The sequence below is a fragment of the Idiotropiscis lumnitzeri genome, chromosome 19 (assembly GCF_059441095.1).
Source record: "Idiotropiscis lumnitzeri isolate Australia: NSW breed Sydney's pygmy pipehorse chromosome 19, RoL_Ilum_1.0, whole genome shotgun sequence".
Lineage (NCBI taxonomy): Eukaryota > Metazoa > Chordata > Actinopteri > Syngnathiformes > Syngnathidae > Idiotropiscis > Idiotropiscis lumnitzeri.
The window spans coordinates 6,335,385-6,357,517 of record NC_142409.1 but is presented as its reverse complement, the minus strand read 5'-3'; the positions used below and the strand labels follow the sequence as shown (position 1 = coordinate 6,357,517).

The 22,133-nt window shown below is 40.3% G+C and overlaps 2 protein-coding genes across 5 annotated transcripts in view; one reads left to right on the top strand and one right to left on the bottom strand.

Moving 5' to 3' along the window:
- The first annotated feature begins 46 nt into the window (after positions 1 to 46).
- pigm (phosphatidylinositol glycan anchor biosynthesis, class M) lies at positions 47 to 3,420 on the top strand. Its single transcript, XM_088283233.1, has 8 exons — positions 47 to 344; positions 667 to 840; positions 994 to 1,114; positions 1,183 to 1,420; positions 1,857 to 1,960; positions 2,203 to 2,357; positions 2,507 to 2,608; positions 2,784 to 3,420. Exons 1-8 carry the CDS (start codon positions 108 to 110, stop codon positions 2,949 to 2,951), a joined length of 1,299 nt encoding a protein of 432 aa, XP_088139359.1. The 5' UTR covers positions 47 to 107; the 3' UTR covers positions 2,952 to 3,420.
- Positions 3,421 to 7,762: 4,342 nt separating this feature from the next.
- The window catches only part of ahrra (aryl hydrocarbon receptor repressor a), a 56,964-nt gene continuing 42,593 nt past the window's right edge, over positions 7,763 to 22,133 (bottom strand). For all 4 annotated transcript variants that reach the window (XM_088283458.1, XM_088283460.1, XM_088283457.1 and 1 more), the window contains 5 exons: positions 18,081 to 18,170; positions 14,726 to 14,870; positions 14,274 to 14,407; positions 12,731 to 12,936; positions 7,763 to 11,288 (listed from right to left, as the gene is read on the bottom strand). In XM_088283458.1, coding sequence (XP_088139584.1) covers positions 10,169 to 11,288; positions 12,731 to 12,936; positions 14,274 to 14,407; positions 14,726 to 14,870; positions 18,081 to 18,170 — 1,695 coding nt within the window. In that variant the 3' untranslated portion in view covers positions 7,763 to 10,168. The remainder of the gene's footprint in view (positions 11,289 to 12,730; positions 12,937 to 14,273; positions 14,408 to 14,725; positions 14,871 to 18,080; positions 18,171 to 22,133) is intronic.

Below are 22,133 nucleotides of genomic sequence, written 5' to 3'. Positions count from 1 at the left end.
GTCCAAGCACAAAAAATGTCACTTCCGGTTTATTTCCGGACTTCATTGCTTTGGAAAAAATCGACAATGAAAACATGCAAACGTGACAGTAAAATCACAATCGGTTCATGTGCAGTTTAATAAGACACCATATGATCCACCAACAGACGACTGTTTATAATACCGTAGCTACGATGGAGAGGCTAATATCCAAACTGACAGAGAAATATGTTCTCTTAACGGCTTCTTTCGTTATACGCCTTGCCTTGGTCGCTTATGGAGATTTCCACGACAGGACGATGGTAGTGAAGTACACTGACATTGACTATCACGTCTTCACGGATGCTGCGAGGTTCACTACCCAGGTAGTCTTAACTTCTGCCATAATTTTAGCCTGGATTGTTATGTTTGTAATTCAAACTGTAATAGTTGTGTCTTACATGCTGTATAAATTTACGTACAACTCCATTCCCATTCAAACTTTTGTCTCGCTTTATCTTTTATATATAAAGTATAAATAAATATATAAAAAGCACAAATAGATACATATACACACACGTGTATATATATATATATATATATATATATATATATATATATATATATATATATATTTTAGAATTGCATTATTTCCTTGCCATACTGCTGTCATCATTCTTATGCATGGTAAATTAAATGTGTTCACAGGGCGAGTCCCCATACAACAGATCAACCTATCGATACACACCTCTACTAGCCTGGCTGCTCACTCCTAATATTTATATCCACATGGTGTTCGGCAAGCTCATTTTCGTTTTATGTGATGTACTGTCCGGACTGCTGATCTACAGAATCCTTTGCCTACGAGGTTTTGGCTCAGAGGTGTGTTTAAAAAAAACTTTCTTATACAGTTCTCACAATAAGAGTCAAAGCGTGCTTTCTTCAGACCATTCCCCACTCTTTACTTTTCGCTGGATTACGAAACTAAAATAAAATGAAACTGAATTACAATTAAGTGTCTGGTTTTATGATCAGACGGCACGTCGGGTTTGTTCGCTGTGGCTCCTCAACCCCTTGCCAATGGGAGTTTCAAGCCGAGGGAATGCAGAGTCCATCCTGGCCGCTTTGGTACTGGGGACTCTTCTTTGTATAGAGGGTAAGTTTATAGATAGACACTGAAGAAATGGGTAGTCTGGTGAATCACTTCTGTCTCCTATGTTATAGGTCGACGGATGATGTGGGCAGCACTGCTGTATGGCCTGTCCGTTCACATGAAGATCTACCCCATCACCTATGTGTTACCTATTGTTCTGACTCTTCGCACACCTGACATTCGAAGAGAACAAAATAAGTGGCGGCGCGCCATTGGCTTCTTAGGAAGTTTCCTCAACAGGGAATTGTTCTGTTTCGCAGCTGTGGCCGGAGGTCTTTTTTGTGCTCTCACAGCACTTTTCTATCACATGTAAGAGCACAAATCAAATTCATCGACAGTTGTGGTCAGGCGTTTACATACAATTATATAGGATGCGAATGCCACGGCAATGTTTGTGTTTTGACAAATGTTTTTTTTCTTTTTTTTGTGTGTGAAATATACACCTTGTATTATTCAGGGAAAATTACATTGAGTTGCTGGATGAATCAATGGAAATCTCCATGGAAACACTCCAGAAGAGTGCAGGCTGTTATTGTGTCATACACATGTATACCCGTTACCTGACTTGATTCATAAAAAAAATAAATAAAAATATCCCCTTATTTATTTTTTTTAACCTGCTCATAACACATTTTGAAATACATGAGCGTGTTTACAACTAATTAAAATTACGACTGTATAGGTGTTTGACTCTATTAGGTATGGTATGCATTATAACTCAAGCGCATATGAACTTTTTTTTCAGGTATGGTTGGACATTTCTTTATGAGACTTACGTGTATCATCTAACCAGAAGAGATATTCGACATAACTTCTCGCCATACTTCTACATGCTCTACCTTACTGCAGGTAAGTATTTGTCTGGCATTAGTTCATTTAAATTGATTAAAAAAATACACTGGACCCAAAATGTTAGGAGGTTCATCTTTATAATTTCAGGCCTTAAAATACACGATAACCTTCACAAATAAAGTTAGAGTGATTTGACCTTCTTTAAACTTTTGAATGCATTTGCATGTTTAATGTCGCAATTCATTTTGCACGACTTGTTTGACAAGGAGCCCGACGGCAATTACTCTTATGTTTTGCAGACAGCAAATGGAGTCAGTGGCTTGGGCTGGCGGCATTTCTTCCACAGTTGATCCTCCTGTTGGTAACATCGTGGGCTTTTCACCGTGACCTGACCTTTTGCTGTTTCCTACACACGGCCATCTTTGTCACTTTCAACAAAGTCTGCACATCGCAGGTATAGAGGTCAAAATCAAGACTAAATGTACTCTTACCTTTTCTAGATATAGTCCTGGTCTCTTATCAAATTTCCTTGTCCTCAGAGTTGCGAAGACTACATCATGATATTTGCAAATCCACCTTTTTTAAATTGTCTTTATTTTATAGTACTTCCTGTGGTACCTGAGTTTACTTCCTTTGGTCATCCCTTATTTGAATCTCTCACTGAAAAAAGGAGTGGGACTTTTGCTCCTTTGGTTTACTGGACAGGTAATTATTATTCATATGATTATTAAATGTCTGGCACGGTGAGTTTTTTTCCATTTACTCAATTTTAGAGCATACCAGAACAATGAATTATTTTATGCATATGCAGTGGTTAACTGAATACCATACATCTTGTCAGTAACAAAAATATATATTTTTAATATCTTCTCATCACCAGGGTTTCTGGTTGGTCCCGGCTTACTTCCTGGAGTTTGAGGGCTACAACACTTTTCAGTTCATCTGGATCGCTGGACTGCTCTTTCTGATTGTTAACTGCTTCATCTTGGTCCAGCTCATCGTACATTACGAGCCAAAAAAGAACGTGACGAGACTGAAGTTTGAATAACCTCCTATGAATATGATCTCTTTACTGTGACTGACGCTTCAGTATGAAGACTAATAGCAGTTTTTTAAATGTTCGTTTTTAATATAAATTAAAATTATGCTGTTGAGAAAATCACAAAATTGTATGTGCACCTATTTGCAGGGCAAATATAGACAATTCATATTCTCAGCTTTTAGCATTATAGTATTTATTGTCATTGTATAGTTCTACTGACTCAATGTAGATGAGCCTTTCCTGTAAACTCATCAAAAGCACAAAAGAGTAAAAAATATTTTTTATATTTTCATGACAAATTTCTATTGATAATGTTCAGCCAAACCTTAAACTGTCGTAGAATTACATATTCAGTGGGACACATTCCATGTAATGTAATTTTAGGGTGATTGACACTTAACATAAATGGCGCAAACTTAATACTAAACATTATGGCGGGCGATTAGCAATATAAATTGTGCGTTTGTATTTTTTTTTTAAAGGAATAAAAATGTACCCCAGCCCAATAGCAGTTTCCACATTCATATTTCTTTGTACGGTTATTTGAGATCTCTGCAATGTGCGTCCTTGTCCACTAGGCGGCAGCTTTTGTTTGCGGATTGGACGTCTGACCTGACGTAACCTCAGAACACTCCTTCAGGTAGAAAGAAGACCCACTAAAACACCAATTGATTGCAGCGGCTCTTTTTTATATATATATATATATATATCACACTTGCTCTTAAACTTGACAAGCAAAGCCTGCTGTGTGATGACCCCCCCCCCCCACGCACACACACACGCACACCTAATACATCGAGCACACGAGAGTCATTAGAAAAAAAACGTCACATTGGTCTTTATCGTGTCTGTAATTCATGCAGGTGGACCTAATTGAAGCGTGTACGTGTGTAAAAAGTCAGTCTGCATAATCCTCGTACTGGCTGACCGTCTTCTGCATCCGGCTGACGACCACATCCACGAGTTAAAAATGTATTCCTTCCATTTATCTGGTTTTGTTTACACATGTAATCATTCTAATGAAATGCATGGAAAAATAATATCCCAATACTCAAATCAAATTGAAAAGTTTGTTATTTTACAATGCAAAGATTTAAAACATAGATGGACAACAGAATGGATGAAATCAAATTCGTTTTTTAGAACTGACATTAAAAAAATAAAAACATTTTACTCTATACGTTCAACAAAGACATTTGGATCAGTAAATACACCACCGAAAATGAGCATAAATGTAGTTGAATCTAATGGCCTGTTTTAAGGAATCTGTTACTTGATCCCTGAACAATTGTTCTAAACTAAGTGACAATGTACAGACACAGCAAAAACAACAACCCGTAAGGTTAACTCATTCTTTGATGTTTCCAACATGAATTTATTTAATCATGAATTAGAATGTAGTAAATATGAATTGTTTTATGCAGCAATAGTATAATATCAGGCGTACTTTGGCATCACAAATATTTGGAGGACGTTTTCTGTACTTGCTACCTTGTACAAAAATACAAAAACATGCGCTTTGTGTGTAAATTATAGTTGTCCTGAGACAAAATGTAACTTCAGCTGTACAATACAATACCATAAAACTTTATTTGTATAGTGCATTTCACAAGAGCTGCAGCCGTGACTTTCAAATTTTATTTATGATGTTGATGACAATTTGCATATCAAATATAGCACTTGAAATTTGTTTTAAATCCTTTTTCATTTATTTATTTATTTTCTTTAATCACAGGCATTTTTTTAATCAGAAATGTTATTAAGTCCCCTTAAGTTATATCACTCAATATAAATAAATAATGGAGGACATCTTATTCTTATACACACAACCCAGTGACTGAAAGCTTTGTCATCTGGAGCAGGGGTCACCAACTCCGATCCTCGACGCCCTCTATCCTGCACGTTTCACATGTCTCCCTCCTCCAACACACCTGAATGAAACAAATCAGGATCAATATCAGACTTCTGCAGAGCTTGCTGATGAGCTGATGATCCTCATCAAATATAAAATAAATGGTCCGCTTTTGTCCACACGTTTTATTCGCCGTATTGTGAGATCATTGTTTGAAAACAACACTGACGTGACAAAATATGTCGCGTGTCGTTGAGACAAAACATGTTCATTAGTTAAATGTAGGTTTGATTGGGGGTTTGGGTCGATTGCGTGACGGTCCCCCATATGTTTAGTAGGCTGTGTGTATATGTGCATGTTAATATGTATATGCCTATATGTCATGTCTGTGACATACCCTCAAGGATTCTCCTCATTGTCATCAGGGAGATAAAGGGGGTGGGGGTGTTGTTGTGTCTGTGTATGTATGCATTGCTACATCTGCCTTTATGCATGCGTGCACGTGTGAGAGAGAAACACACTCACACACACAAACAGGGAGTGGGTGTGACCAATTAGGACAAATGGTGTGCAGAGCAGCAAAGAGTTGAGTATGAACAGTCACGCAACCTTGCATGGTATAGGATTATAGGTCTTGGACTACACGCACACGCACACACACACACGAACATCTACACAGCTGACAACAAGCATCACACACTTTGCTTTTACACTTCTTGCTCCTCTCTTTTGATTGGTCCTTTAATTGTCTTTGCCACTCCTTTGCCATGCTAACGTTTCCTTCTCCACCTCTCCTCCATCTTATTCTCAACACCCGCTACCGCCCCCATGGCTGTTTAGAACAAGTGTTCGTTGGGTTGGCGTGATGTATAGATGGTTGCGTGCGCCATGATAAAACATTTAGAATCAGCCTTTTAGCGAGCAACCCCACACGCCTTTCTTTGTCACATCAGTAAAATAAAGTCAAACAAAAACCTCCGTATGACATTTGCATCCTTGTTTCTAACGCATAAAAGGCGACTGTGTTGCATACGTAGTCCATGTTACACACACGGCGGTGTGCGTTTCGTAACATTCAAAATAAGGGCCCATTCATGCGAAAGTGTGTCTTCGGGAATGCAGTCAGTTTGGTGGAGAATTATGTGTCAGAATGAGTTAGGTATCATGTAGCTTTTACTATTCCACTTCTGTTTCTTCATGCCAAGCGAGATTTAATAAAAGCTACCAATTCAAGGATGTTTTTTTTTTTCCCTCAGTGGGCATGACCAGCCGCTCAGTATTACGGAGAGGGGAACCCTGAAAGACTTTTTGTTAGGAGAACTGTAAGTTCTATTTTTGTTCACGACTGTCCAAACTTTTTCCCCGCTAAAGGCCGCAAACAGAAAAATGGTTGGCTGGGCCTGTCGTGACATTTCAATGGGGAACACTAATTTAACATACAAGTAAATGAAATTAGGAGCTTAGTCATGTTACAAAGGAGTGCATTGTGTCAACAAATAAAAATTATTTTTAGTTCACAAAAAAGGCGGACAAAACCTCAGAATAATCTAACAAATAAAATTACAGAAGTCCTAAACAAGCCCAAAAAAACTTGCACAGAAGAACACATGAAAGCAACTCAACACAACCAGAAGCAAATACTCACCAAAGGAAAGGCCGGGAATTAAATACAAGCAAACTGACGAGACAACGACGCACACCTGGACAAAACACAAGGGCTTGTGGTGAATAGCACAGGTGGAAAAAAAAAAAAAAAAAAACCCTAACGAGCAGCTCAAGACATGATCAACAAGACAACATGAGCGTCTACTAAATATAATTCAAACGAAATACAGATCACGTCAAGAAAACTGGACTGAATTCAATTTTTTCTCACAATTAACAACAATTCATCCCAATCTAATCTAAAAATTCAAGTTTTTTTAAACACAATTTCTGACCTTTTTTTTTTTTCTTTTGCGCTAATTTGCAAGAACCACAAGTTTCCGAGTTGAGTTTATAGTTGCAAATATGCACACAACGCAGAATCCAGAACAGGAGCTCTCTTGGCCAAGGTTTCCAAAATAATATAATTTTTTCCTATTTAGTTTACTACAGTCTGATGATATTGTCAAGTAAGTCAATTGGTGGTTTTTTTTTTTTTTTTTTGGGGGGGGGGCGGGGTCAATAATTTCAACACTGTGCGCTCTGAACGTTGTGTATCTGTATCTTAATGTATATGTATTATAAGCATGTTGATAACGTTTCAATAGAGACGCGATGAGCGGAGACATGTAACTCCCCTAAGTCACATTTACAACTCCGATATATGCCAAGAGGTATTTTAAGTAGTGATACACAGGTGGTAATGTTCCTCGATCATGTGAAGGAGAAAGAGCTGTCATGCCAACTTTATAGCACATTTGTCATACATGTGGCTACAGATACTCGGGATTGTCTTCCGGCCACTATTCATTATTTATAGGGACACAAATCTGAAGGATGAGACCACATTTCATAGACTTGAAAAATTCAAAAGCCACAAACTCGACAAGCGCACTAAATAAAGATGTTCTTTCACAAGAGCACATGATTGAATTAGTAGAATTACTACTTTTATGCATTGATGCAAGAGATTTGATGTGTATTGCATGTCAAACTATTATATGAGTGCATTTAAAGGAGTAGAATGAAAAATTGATTTGAATGCAATTATCATACGAACCCCCCCATAAAGTCGGACAATTCATGAACATTAAAAATAATCTTTTCCCACCAAGAAAAGTCTTGGGCCCGTTTCTTGTCCCGAAATCGTGTTCTGGTCTGTTAAAACCGCTTTTCAAAAATGGACGCGGCGCCTTATAATGCAGCACATCCGATGTGAGCACCAAGTTCATTGAACATATTCAAATTCTATCTTAAAAGAACCAGACAGCCGCCAAATTTTCCATATAAAGAAAAGTCTTTTTAATAGATAAGTCTCATTTGCAAAAAACACGTAGAAACATTGGAAGACATTGCATATTTACACCGTGTTCACTACTTTGCAGCTACCTACTCAATGACACAAGTAGGGCAGGTTTTTTTTTTTTTTTTTTTTTAACAGTTATCAAAATGGTAGCAAGAAAACGCCACATGGATTGACCTTAGACAAAGAGAAAAGCCTTCAAACTGCAGCTTTTAAATTATACACTTTTGCCTTACAATAAATATGAATCGTCAAACATTTATTGAAATGAGCACGCACATTGAGCAAGACAAATTCAATACAGTGACACAATGTACACGTGTGTGTTGACTAATTAAAAAAACAAAACAAAAAAAAAAAAACAATTCAACGGAACTACTCTCAGTAGTGCAATTTTTGAAACTACCACAGTAGCGCCACCGAACCGGGGCTGTGACGTTGAATTAATTTGGTGCTTTTTATTTAGTTGTGCTAAAACATGGATCGTGAAATCTGTTTTCTGACTGAACCACATAAACAGGAAAAAAAAAAGAAAAAGTGTCATATCTGCAATGAAATGCTGATCTTTAGTGAACACTTAACTGTACAACATAAGTTGTGACATGAAAATATTGAACAATAATATTTCAAAGGTCAAGATGCTATTGTGCGCTTTGACAGAAGACTAAAATGTCAACAACAGACGTTCTTCTCCTTCATTTAAAACTAAAATGAGTCCATTGAAAATGTGCTTGTTTAACCGTTTTGCCATCTTTTTTTTTTTTTGACACTCACAGCGGCCATTATGCATTACATCACTTACGTTTTTAAATGGTGCCACGGAGCACTCATCAATCTTTAACCCATACCCAAACTTTTGTGTGCGTATCTTTCCTTATGTACTCCCATCCGACCAATTGTCAGAAACAAGCCGTTTTATTTGTTAACCGAGTGTAGTGAAAAATATTTAAAGCTGCGACAGAATCACCACTTTCACATATTTTGGTCAGTTAACTGCAATTTGCAAATAGACTCAACAAGACTGTCAGATTTCTGTCGACTGAAATCCATTCTGGGATGCTGGTCCACTTTTGATTTGGAAACTACATTTTACGAAACCACTTGTATTTTTTTGGGGGGGCTGAGAACAGTAGCTTCATTTGGGACAACTTTCAAATATAAATTAATGATATTTATGCCAACAATGGTATTTAGCGCAACAAAGCAAGCAAGAGTTTGGCCTTGAAATTTTGCATTCAAATAACTTTTTTTTTTTTTTTTTTTTCAGGAGCCTATTAGTGTGCAACATACAACTAGTAGTGTTTACTAAAGCTGTACAGTCGTTTATTAGTAAGGTCTAATTATGACTAGGCCTAAAGTGGCACTATTGGCGCAAAAACATTACTACATGCTAAAAAATGCTGCGTTGTTGGGATACTTTTTATTTTGACCGAGTGAGTAAGTTGAAGAATTGGGCAGGCTGAAGCGTCATTTGGGACACTTTTGTGAACTGAAGTTGAATTAAAATTGAACGGAACATTCTTAGAAAATAACATTGTTATTATTATAACATTGGCGTAACGTGTACCCACAGCTAACACAAACCTGAACCCGAACCCATAACCTGGGAAGCCAATTCTTGTTTTTTAACTCAGCAGTTTTAAGAGTGTAGTAAGGAATAGTTGTAATAGTGCAGCCTTGTCATTTAACTTTTTTTTTTTTTGACTGGAATGGATTCAATACACTTTCAGTCCTTTTCTGCGGGGAAGGGGGAGTAAATATAACCAAGTCAACCAGCATCTCAGAAATTATTGCGCTTGATATTTTTGACCTATTCTCGAATTATCTAACGTATATGAAGTCCATGTCTTTGCAAGCTTGTGTATTTTGTTGCTGTAATGCATAGAAACAAACCCAGTGTTCTTCATTTGTGGGCGATTTGTAGTTAAAGTGCTAAAACATGCAAAACTACCACTAAGGTCCAAAGATCTTCAAGCACATTCAGACATAAAAAACAAACAAAAAAAAAAACTGACGTGAGTAGTGGCAGAGGTGAGTCATCGCGACTGCTGCGGACCAAATTCAAATTGGTTGACAACATCACAGCGAAACGTCAAACAATGGGTGTGCACAACACATGAAATAAATGGTGTGTCTGGACATGATTGGACTCATTGTCACTAAATCCAAAAGTGCTTGGAACCTACAAAGGAAAAAATTCATCAATTTGATTCCGTTTTTGATTGTCACAACACTAACACTTAGAACCTGAGCCTCGCTTGTCACATCTTCTGCAAATGGAAGAATGTTGACGTTCTGCATTATATGCTGGTATATGTGTCGGACAACAGGAATACTAAGCTACATTTTTTTTTTGTGTGTGTGCTTGTGTGTGTGGTCAATGACAGCGGGTGATGCGCAACTTCCTTTTTTAAAAAATTTTTTTTAGGGCATATAAACATACGGGCTCGATTTGTGGTGCCCCGTACTAACACAAGGCATAATGTTCTGTGGGCCAACCATCATGGGCTGGCTCATGTCATGGCCTCCCTCGGACCACGGCGGGGAGTCCATGGGCTCCCTTTTGATGGAATGGATCAGCCCGTGACCTTTGAACTCGTAAGTGCCGTGCTTGTTGAAGTCCTGGTGCATGTAGGGCTTTTGAGGCTCTTGTTGGTAGACGTGAGAGTCAATGAGGTTGACGGATTGATTACTGCATTGGGAGTGAGAGAGTCTTTGAGGGCTAAACTGACTGTTGTCGTTGTTATTATTGCCCAAGTCTTTGTCACATTTCAACAAACGTCCACTGTTGTTCACTGCATAGTTCTGATAGTTGCCGCTGTTGTACGGCGGGCTGATCCCCGCTTTGCCCCGTTGACAGGGCGAGTACTGCAAATCGTAGTAATCCGCCTCGGATTTGAGCTGGACGCCAGCGCTATGGTCGTATACCCTGTTACCGTAGCGACGGTCCATAGCGTCCGGATCCCGATGCGCCCAGGGTCGCCCGAAGGGATCGCAGCCGTTCTCCGAGTCGGAATCGTGCTCTACTTTGATAGGCGGCATCAAATGGCCGTCGTAGCATTCGCCGTAGCCGTTCTCATTCTTCACTAAATCCATACAGTAGGCGTCCGGGTCTGCGGGAATCTGCAGGCTCCCGTAGAGTTTCGACACGAACACCTCGCCGTTCCTGCTGCTGTGGCAGCTAGGGGACAGGCGGTACGGCTTCCCGTATTGGCCGGCTTTATTTAAGCGGTTAGTTGGGATGTAGCCAACGCCCTGGCCCGTTCTGAGGTGCCCCGAGTTTGGTCGCAGGGGCCAACCACTCCCCAGGCCTGGACCGAGGCCCTTATGAGAAGACATTGACGACTTGCAGAAATTGAGGGGCTCTTCCTGGTTGTAGTAGCCGTCGGGGCGGAACTTGAGGTTATCTTTGGTGAGTGGGGTCCAGGGAGTGTGGTGGCCCCTCTGGGTGCCACCAGGGGTTGGACAGGAGAGGAGGAGAGGGTCTGCTACGTCGCCCATTCCTCCACTGAAGGAGTGCCTTCGGAGGTGGTCCCCTCGTTCTCTGTAAGACAGAACAGCAGAAAAAATGGGATGAGGGGAAAATATAAGTACGTTGGTACATACGTTCAAAATGTTCAGAATCATCAGAGTCGAGGTAGCTTGAGCCAACATGCTTTGCCTCTTAAAGTCTAACATACAGATACTACAATACGTACAGTATAAAATATATATTTTATATTGTCTCTCTAAATCATGGCTTTTTTGGTAAACGTATAATTTGCTACTCTTGGAACCCAAATCTGCACTCTAAGATAATACAAATATTTTTTGTGGGCTCTAAAAACAAATCTCAACCAATACATGAATGACTCAAAGGACAAATATTGCCATTTTAGTTCACATAAGTTCATGTGCGAGTCATTCAAAATGTGACTCATCTTTTCCTAGATTCGTGTCTGAAAATTGAAAACAGAATAAACATCCACAACCACAAGATCAATGATGGCCAGAAGCGCATGGTTATGAACTAATGCAGTACAATCTCAACAAAAAACATCGATTCGCATCTTAATTGAACTGAAAGAAGATCTTTTAGCTCTCTCTTGTAAATCTGTCCAATGAGGTAACACATTTACAATAATTTGCAATCTGTTAGTATTTACGATGCTGTTGGAGGTATAAAACTATTGTTAGCCCTCTAGCACGCTAGTGCTAATCTGCTAGCATAATAGCGCATTACCACGCATATATAGTGAATTTTAACAGGACTATTCGGCAAATGGAAGCCGCAGAGATGTGGTTTTATCGTCGGATGCTGCGCATCCCGTACACCGCACACGAGACCAATATCTCGGTGCTCCAACGAGTTGGGAAAGAACGCCAACTCCTCCAAGACATCAAAAGAAGACAGGTCAACTTCACCGGCCACATCATCCGTAAAGGCGAAATTGAAGAACTATGCCTAGCCGGAAAAGTACCTGGGAAAAGAGCTAGAGGCGGACAGAGGCTCATGTACCTAAATCAGATCAAGGACTACACCGGGCTCAGAAACTCGCAAGCTATCTGGGACGCCGCAAGAAACGGAAGACTGAAAGTTTTTTCATCATGAGTCGTCAAGGGCTGTTTCAGCTATGGCACCAGAAGAAGAAGAAGAAGATCGTGTCATTTAATTCCTTAATTTTGTCTTTTCAGAATCTTCTGTACTGGACTGATTGAAAATCAAAACCAATAATTATTAAGTCATCTGCATTGAAGAAAGGAACTTAAGGCACTAACATGATGATGCAACAACTACACGTTGATCTTTAGTTTGAGTGAAATTATCTCATTTTCCAGAAGTCAAAATAAGAAATAAAATATAAATAAATCACCATATTCAAAACTGGAGCAATGCCATCAAGTTAGTGTTGAAAGTTTGACTTTTAAATATAGCGCCCCCATTAAGATAATCATTGGAAAATCATCTCTTAGAATGTGACAAAAGTACACTTGGGTCATTCTTACCCGTGCTCCAGCGCGGAGATAATCCCTCCTCCGCTCTTGTTCTTTCCTCGCATTAACATGTTCTTCATTTTCATCTCAGTAATGGAGGGCAGTAAAAGGGGTACAGCTATGCAGAAGAGAGCCAGCTGGGGAGGAAGTGGAGCCCCGGAGGCGGACTTCTTTTTCTGTCCTTGGAGAAACTTCAGCCGACCCTGAAACTGCATTGTCTGGACGCAGGAGACAGGAAGGATTTAGTGGTTAGAACATCAGAGAGCATCTAAAAGCGATACTTTTAGGCAGGTCTATGATTATGTGCTTCTTTTGCATTGATCATCATTATGAGGGCAGCAGTGTCTCAGACGGTAAGGACGCGGCAATAAGGACTTTCTTGTGAAGGTTGGAGGTTTTAAAATAAAATGGAAATTGAGATGATTGCTATCCACGTTCAAATTAATGGCAGCTCAGACCTTTCAAGTATTTCTTTTGTATTTATTTTTTACCAATGAAGGAATGCTTCTCTTCTGTTAGTGGATCCTGTAAGCATAACATGGCTGTAGTGTAGCGTTTTGATTATTTGTTGGCTGGTTGTTGAAGTCTTTCGGCATGTCGGCCCAAAGAAAAATGGGAAGAACTCATTGAATGTTGTTGTAAATCCAGATTTAAGGTCTCATCCAAATGTTTCTTACGTCTTACGGCATTCTCCATCGATTAGAAAGGAGTGTACTCACACAAACAAAGTGGCTTGAAAAAAAAAAAAGTTTTGTTTGTTTTTTTCATTTTTAAGTCTCGATGGAAACTATTTACATTTACAAGTTGTGAGATTGTCCATTCACCCAAAGTTTGCGAGGAGGAACTCAGACATTGTGGCGCAGTGCAATACTTTTTGGTCCCGAACAAGAGGTTAGAAATGTCCTTTCCAGTTTTCCGGAATGCATTTTGAGATGTTCCAGTCAGTATCAACATGGTGGATCAGTCAACCAGTCAGACTGAATGTCGCATCCAAAGAGCTACACCACCACACCGGCTGGTTGGGAATACAATTCATTTTCAAGTCTTTGATTGATCTGCCTGACTCGTATGTGTCTTTGCTGCAATTATTTGGACTGATGAGGAAAACATTCCTAAACATTGGCTCACCATTGGGCTACAGATGTTTCCAGTTCAGAAAATTGCCATATAGAGTTTCTGTTGTGTGCCAATGTCAACTAGAATGCAAATGGTAAACTCTACTGACCCTGATAAAATGGTCGCAAGCCATATTCTGCTTGGCCTGTCATCAGACCTGCAGCGCTTACTACATTTCAAGGCTGTGAGATATGTACCGCTGTTTTTAAGAAGCCATCTCTGTGTCCACCTAATTATCGAAAAGCTTAGCGCTGCAATTACAAATTACAGCAAACCAACAGATGCTGGTCAAAGAAAACTTTCTGCTGCATGTGCATCACATTATTTTTATTGACCCGACTCTCCTCGAGGAGATTTATTTTTTATTTTTATTTTTTTTTATGACTTGCTTTGCAAGTTACCGTTGAGTTTAGCAGGCGCGGTGCTTCGTGTCACTCACCAAGAATCCAGATGTGCTGTCCAACAGACATCGGACCCTTGCAATGAAACATCTGTTGAGAAAGCAGGAGAGCTCCGGAGGAATGCCCCCCGCCTCTGGAGAGTGGAAGAGGCTGCTCACCACAAACTCGTCACCTTCAAATGCAAAACCAGAGTGTGCAATCATTTCCTTTGTCAGAAAAATCAATGGGATGTTCATTTCAATAATAATAATAATAATAATAATAATAATATTCCCTTTATTAGTCCCACAATGGGGAAATTCAAGATTCGAACCCAGGCCTCCTGGGGAGACTGGTTCCTGAACGCGGCACCTTAGACCACTCGGCCATCCTGGCAGCCATTGCATGTTTAAATCGATGGTTGAGGTGGAATTTAAATTTGAGTGCAGGTAGATTTCAGATGCCATCATTTTAATCTCCTAATAAATCCTTCAGCACGTAAATTACCCACCATTCCCTGCAGCGAGTTGGGCGTCCTGATGTGCCGACGCCCCCTGGTGCTGTGGAGAGCACATGGCCCAGTGGAGCTGGCTTCTGAACTCCTGGCGGTCATCTATGTGGATGTAGTCAAACACATTCTGGTGCATCACATCAGTCTAGAGAAAAGAAACCAAGGAGACAATGTTAGCTTGTTATTCTTAACATTAAAAAAAAAAAAAAAATCTCATGACAATCCACTTCACGAAATTGTTTTCATGTGGATGCTAGGTGTTGTTTTGATGGCAGGATTACGATCGGTGTCGCGGCGGTTACTCATCTCATGAGGGACTCAGCACTTGAACCATTTTAAAACACAAAGTCAATGCAAGTCAGGGAATTGGACCGCTTTTTAAAAGTACAGTAAGAGTTGAGGGCAGCTGCAGGGCCAATGAGGGCAGCTGTGTTTGTCAAACATCGCGTGACACCAGCTCCCGAACAGCAGTCCGGTCCAGCTTACCCTCTCTTTACACACACACACACACACACACACACGTACACTTACACGCACACGCACGCGCGCGCTCACACACACTGAGCGAGACTCCAGCCTGCTCTCGTCATCTTTCGCTCTCCTTTGTTTTTTTCCAGCAATTGCTTTGCTTTCTGTCATTCCCTGACAGATTCCTCACTAGCATGTTCAACCTTCTCCTCTTCCCTCTTCGCCTCCTCCCCGCGCTCCCCCCTCCATAATTTCCACACTGGTGGCACGCGAGGGCTTTTGATCGTCTGCCTCTTCTCGGCGCGCGCCTCGTCCTGCGGTTTGGTACCCTACCGGCAGTCCGGTAGACAACAGATGGATCGAGTGACTTTTGTTTATGTAAAAAAAAACAAAAAAAAAAACAGAGTGAGGAAAAGAAAGAGGAAAGAAAAGGAAAAGAAGTGATAATTTCGCAGCCCTTCAAAGGATAACTGCGGCTGTAACAAATACCATCAAAGGCCGTTGGAGGTTTCCTCGTCTTCTTTTGTGGTGCTACTCTGTCTGTTCCTTCCCTGCGGTATATTAGGGATAAGTGTCCCCTCTGACGACAATTGTGGTTGCCAGATTACATGACATGTTGTCAAGGCAAACTATGAGACTTGAAAACAACAAAAAAAAAAATTGTTGTGAGAGAGTCTGTGGGAATGTTTTTGTTGACGGTGTCTGAAATACAACACGATGGCCTGTGGGCACATGAAAAGACTCATTGGATTTGTTGTGAGAGAATCAACTGCTCACTGTCAACCACACTTCTATCTCCAAACGGCCAAACGTGTTTTGGGGACTTTGTGAACTCCGACAACTAGATTTGCGTTGTCATGTTGATGTTTTGTAAACCATAAACAGGGATTTCCTGCCTCTGATGATCATAAAAGCCAACCGCACTAATGTGATCGGCATGCTGGGATGCCTTTTGGTACCACTTCACAACAAGGGAATTCTAAACTGTTTCTAAATATTGAACATCCATTCAATCATTCTGTATAGCGCTTGCACCCATGAGGCTTGTGGGTTTACTGCAGTCGATCCCTTTTGACTTTGGCCAAGGAGCTGCATTGGTACACCCAATGACGGCGCTAGGAGGGAAGGCTGCAGGGGCACATATGATTGACGCCCCAGGTGCCAGGACTATAATAATAATTTAATAATTTGGGGATCTTTTCAGATTTTTCAAGGAACTTCAGAACTAAGAGAACACTATGCTGCCCAAATAATAATCATTATGTTATTAAGTCTTAAGAATATGTTAATAAGTATGAGGAGCAAATAACAAACAAAAAGCTGAAAGCACGATGTCAATGCTATACTCAGATACAACTTGCACGTGTTGTAAATAGTTGCATCTTGAGGTGTTCAATATTTCATGTTTATTTAAGGTCTCTTGGCAAGAAGACTGACATTCATATTGCTTCTTTTAGCAGGCATGGTGATGGATGGATTTTATTTTTCCCTCCTGGGGCTTAGTGGGGGCTAATTGATTTTCATCACTTTGCTTACGGTTCTCTTTTTTTTTTTTTTTCAATAAACGCAAAATGCGCAGCATGTGCATGTTCGGCAGGAAAAACGCTTTTACTGAATTTGGCCCAAGAATATTCAACAAAAAAAATCTAAATACATTAAAATTGACCGCAGGGCAATGACAAAGTCTTTAACCAAACGTGCAATTAAATAAAAGACTCCCCTCACCGCCCCTCCTTCCCAGAGAAACAAGTGGTACAAGTGCAACAAAAATATTGAAATGGGGATTTGAGCAGAATGGCTTCTTGATGTTTTTAAACTTGAATAATGAATAAAAAAAAAAAATGTAAAAAAAATAATGGAGTCTTTTTTCATAATCAAGCAACAGTTAATTGTTACGTTGACTGTTATGCCCGTAAAACTGCTGTCTTAAAAAGAACCAATATTACATATCATATCAATATATATATATATATATATATATATATATATATATATTAATTTATTTTGGGTTATATTTTTTATTCATCCAAGTTAAAGTAAAAGTGGAAGATCTCCTGAAGCTAATTCAAATTGAGCCCATACTTGATGATGGCCACCGCTGACATACAAGCAGTTGGCTGCCGCAGCCTGATTTCTTTCTCACAAGTACGCGCAGACAAACACGCACGCTCAAATATAGTGTGATCATTCATTTTAGACTGATGTAGTTTTTCTGTTTATTCCATGGCAGTGGATTAATGCCCATGTCTTCTTGTAATCCACGTGGAAGCACTGTTGTGGAAGAATTCCTATTGCAAAGTGTCAATCTGTTGCGCTTTGTGTGCGTGTGTGTGCGTACATGGGAGCAAAATGTGGGATTTAAAACAGTGAAAAGCACTTTATTTGCGGTTATAAAGAGAGGCAGGATTTCAGCATTGCGGGGCAGGCGAGGCCATGTTGATATCATCCATAATTAATGGCCGGATTGATATGGCCACTGGAGAGGAAGGAAGCAAAACCATTGGTGACTTATCAACACACTAACATAGACACTTACACACGCGCACACACACACCGAAGACACGTGAACTGCAGGGTGAAACCGAGGTCTTCACCTTTCTGTGGCCTCTTCGCCAAGACTTGGAGCGTTCACGCTGCCCTCAAGATAGTTATCAGTATTTATTTATGCTGGCTCATTAAGCAAGAGATGGAAAAACAGCAAAAGAGGATAGAAGGAAAAGGACCGACAAAAGAAAAAGGGGAAGGATGAACTTGCTGAGTCAGGTTGAGGAGCCGACCTCTGTCTGACACTTGCTTCTGAGTCAGATGAGAGTAAATCAGATGAACTTGATGCTCCGCGCACTGTGCACAATACGCTTCCCTACAATAGCAGAAAAGTTCAACCCACCTGATGGAATCCCAGATAGTCCACAATGGTTGACGAGGCATAGAAGACCATCCCGTCACTGCTCACCACCAGGGCAAATCCTGTCAGAGACTACACGCACACAAACAAACACATTGAATTTATAAAGTTAGAATTCAGCTGTACAATACAGTACTTGCCTAATTCTTTGCAAATAACTGCAAAAGCAATGAAAAGGAAACAAAATGGCCAGAAGGTGCACATAGAGAGATATAGCAGAAGAGTCATTCCGTTTTAGATAATCCATGCACAAAATACAGACACGTGCACTTGTTATGTTCTAAATTTAAATGTGATGACCAACTGGCATATGACAATCATATCAATCAAATATAACAAAGAAAATAAATCTGCTGTTTTTACATAATTATTTGGTATCTTCCTTGTAAATGTCAAAGAATAAAATAGACTATGTTCAACAGTTGCGTCCCTTGACAAACACACAACCATCTTACTAAAACCTTTGTCAGCATCTCAGGATGATAACAAACGAGTACCATGAATCAGAACCAGTGCTTAGAAAGCTAATTGTTTTCGAAAAGACAAAGCATTCTCAAAGTTTTTTGTTTTTTTTAATTATTTATACAGCCAAGTTTGTTCTTGACCAGTTAGCGTAGCCGCTAACACAGCTAGCACGTACTCTTGATCGTAAACGCTCAACTGTAATTAGAGGAACTAAAAGTAAATTAGTAATCAAATAACATTTAACTTTAATTGTGAATGATTTATTCAACAATATCCTTTTAGGTGGTAGAATATTTGTAGCAGGACACAGCACATGACAAATAGAAATGACATTTTGGCTGGCTTCAGCAAAATTGACCACTTATTAACTTATCCGATTCTTGGTGCAAAAATATCTATTTTAAACACTTTTTAGAATCTGTGTGATAGCTTAGAGACTTTTTCACAGCACTATAAATCATAGACTAATTATCCCTCCATTAAAAATTGATGCAATTAGTTGCCCCAATTTAAATGTTCAAAGCCTGTCAAACACGTTGTTATGCTTAGTGGTAAACAAACTACCAGCGCACTTTGTGGTCACGAAGTACTTTGCAAATATGATCATCAATCATAGCGCGCTGATTAAAACATAATTTACAAAAAAGGACAGCTTCAGTCAACGTGCAGCCAGATGGGCGGTAAGGCGAGAGCTGAGGAAAAACAAGCGGGAGAGGAAGAAGAAAGCGCAGGAAGGAGATGTGTCACTGAGCGCGTGCGCGCGCGCGCGCGGGCGTGCACGCGTGTACAGCTGTGATAGCGTGACAACGGCAAGGCTACTTGAGTTGCGTGACTGCGGCTGCCAGAGTCTGTCGCCTCTATTTTACTGCGAGACTACGCAGGTCTTCCCTGTTGTGTGTATGAACTCACAATTTTCTGTCAGCCTCTGTGTCAGTGATCTGATTGCCTCAGCAAAGCAGCTTCCTTCACACTAACGACATGGGAGTCATGCTTTACATAAGTTCCCGCTCAATGAACATTTGGTCAATTAGCATGCCTAGTATCCCTCGTCACAGATTTCCAAGATACAAAAACATTTTTAAACAGAATTTCACCCCTCAATGTAAAAAACACAACTTGTATTTTTGGGACTAAAAACAGTCATTTAATTTGGGAAATGTTTCATATTATACAGCTATGGCACCAATGTAAGCTAGCGCAACATGCTAATTGTTTTTGCTATATCTTCAAGTTGGAGTTTAATAAAAGGGACATCTGTTCTGTAAAATCTTATATCTTTGTTGTGTAATGCTGGAAAAACGATTTTCACATCAGCAAAATTTTCATTTCATTTCATGAGAGTTAGTGTGGATGTTATCATTATTGTCTGCTTTCACTAAGTAACCTCTCACACGCAAACAACTAAAGACCTCAAACACGCACCAAAAATTCACACAACAAAAAACCTCACACTGACCCGACCAAAAAAAAAAACTTCTCTCACCAACCAAAACACTCTCACACAGTTTTTGTCTCTCTTTCTCATACCCACATAGTCACCCATTTTTTTTACTCATACCAAAAACCACTCACACTCACCCTCCAAAAATCTCTGTACTGTATATTACCCCCCCAAAAAAAACCTCTCACACAGGCACACCCCAAAAAAACTCACACATACACCAAACACCGCCTGACCAAAAAACTCACACATTCACAGCCACAAACCTCACACTGACCAAAAAACTTAAACACTGAACAAACAAAAAACTCAATCCATAAAACCTCTCACGCAACCAAAAAAACAAAACAAAAAACCACAAAAAATTGTTTTTCCCCAATTTGTTTTCTCTCATTACGAAGGTACCAAGAAAATGCTTCCCCGCCTTTATTTTTTTGTATTTTTCTCCTCCTGGAACAAAGCGCTTTAGTTGAGAACACAATTTCTCTTGGACTAAGTCTATACAAGTGAATATTTGTCTTTGCGATCAATATTAGCAGCTGTACTAGTGTGTTTTCTCTCTTGCGTACTAAGCAATGGAAACAGGCACCTGCTGCTTGGCTGGTCTGCAACATATCTTCAATTTACGGCGCCTCCGGCTCCCATAACTGCCCTTGGGAGACTAAAAGCTTTGACTCGAAAATCTTCAGAGGGCCTTCGCACGCAGAGCCCAAAATTAGATGTCGGTTCTCCGCTGGATTTGGAGGCAAGAGAGGCCACCGAGAGGAGGCAACGTAGTCTCGTTCCATTTGATTTAGCCAGATGAAGACAGTGTGGGTGGGTTCAGGATTAAAATAGAGACCTTCTGCCAGCAGGAACACACACATTCATCACGGCCGTAGTGCAGCTTGGCATGGGACGCCAGTATAATTCCGATGAAAAATACTGGCGTCTACAAACAGTGCAATTAGTGCTAATTGTTCACAGTCATATTTTTTGCCATGTTTTGATAGCAATTAGCCCCCCACATCAAGTCACTGGACACTTTATTAGGTACACCTTTACATGTCAACGGGATGTATTACGGATATTTTTGCTCAATTTTAGCAACATAAATATTGGAAATGAGGACCTAACTGTCACACATACCATCAAAAAAAATAAATAAAACCCGAACATGAATAGCGACACACGCACGACACGATCTCTTGTCCCGCTTGGGATCCCATCAGCGTAACAACTAATGCACAGTTTGCGCTGAGGCCCTCGTGCAGGTCGAGTCACGCAACGGGAGGCGGCGCATCACTATGGTCAATCTAGTCTTTTGTTCGCCATCCCATTGAGACAACCTAACACGTTAACAGAAGCATCAGTGGCTCAGCTCGCCTCTGCGTGCGTTTGTGTGTGTGTGAGCGCTCATAGTTGTTGGGCCGCGAGAGCGGTGTCATCATTAGGATATCGCACGTGAAACAGTGATCTGATTTATCGACGGGGCTTCGTGTGCCGAATAGTCGTCCTCGCGTGCGTGCTGTAGACATAAGGAGCCGTGCGTGCTGGTTTTAATTAATGATGAGCTACGTAAATATATGCATTATTCTGATTTGGAAGGTCAAGTGATGAAAAGACATCTTGCGTTTGCGCTGATTAATGTTGACAGGGTGGGTGCTGCCCTTTCACTTGTCTTTTGCTCACTTTCACACACACACACACAATCACGCATACACCTCATCGGCCGCCAAAATGTACGAGTCCCCACCTCTTTCTTTAGCGCCGACACTCACGACTCATCCATGTCACGTAAGGCAGCAACCAGGCAAAAGAGGACGGGGCAAAGGCCGGAGGTCACACATGCACACACGCATATACGTGGTTCCCTCCTATTTTCCTTTAATTTAGTCGCGCCTGCAGATCTTGTGAATGGTGTACGTAAGCGTAAAGTGGAGAAGACAGGAAAGGGCGTCATCAGTTTTACAACACAGTGTTCCCTCACTAATATTACAGTCCTTGTTGCCTCTCCCCACAGTACATGGAAGATTTTTTAAATATTCACCATTGGAACATTTTGCGCAGAAGAACTGATATAACTATTTCAAACTTTTGTTTTGAATAATTATGCATGTCCACTTTCCGAGTTATGATATGGTACGGTA

Excerpts from the sequence above, each read along its gene's own strand:
- pigm (XM_088283233.1), top strand. The coding sequence starts at position 108 with ATGTGCAGTTTAATAAGACACCATATGATCCACCAACAGACGACTGTT. Across the intron at positions 1,115-1,182 it reads GACTCTTCTTTGTATAGAGG|GTCGACGGATGATGTGGGCA; the intron begins GTAAGTTTATAG and ends CCTATGTTATAG. Across the intron at positions 2,358-2,506 it reads ACAAAGTCTGCACATCGCAG|TACTTCCTGTGGTACCTGAG; the intron begins GTATAGAGGTCA and ends TTTATTTTATAG.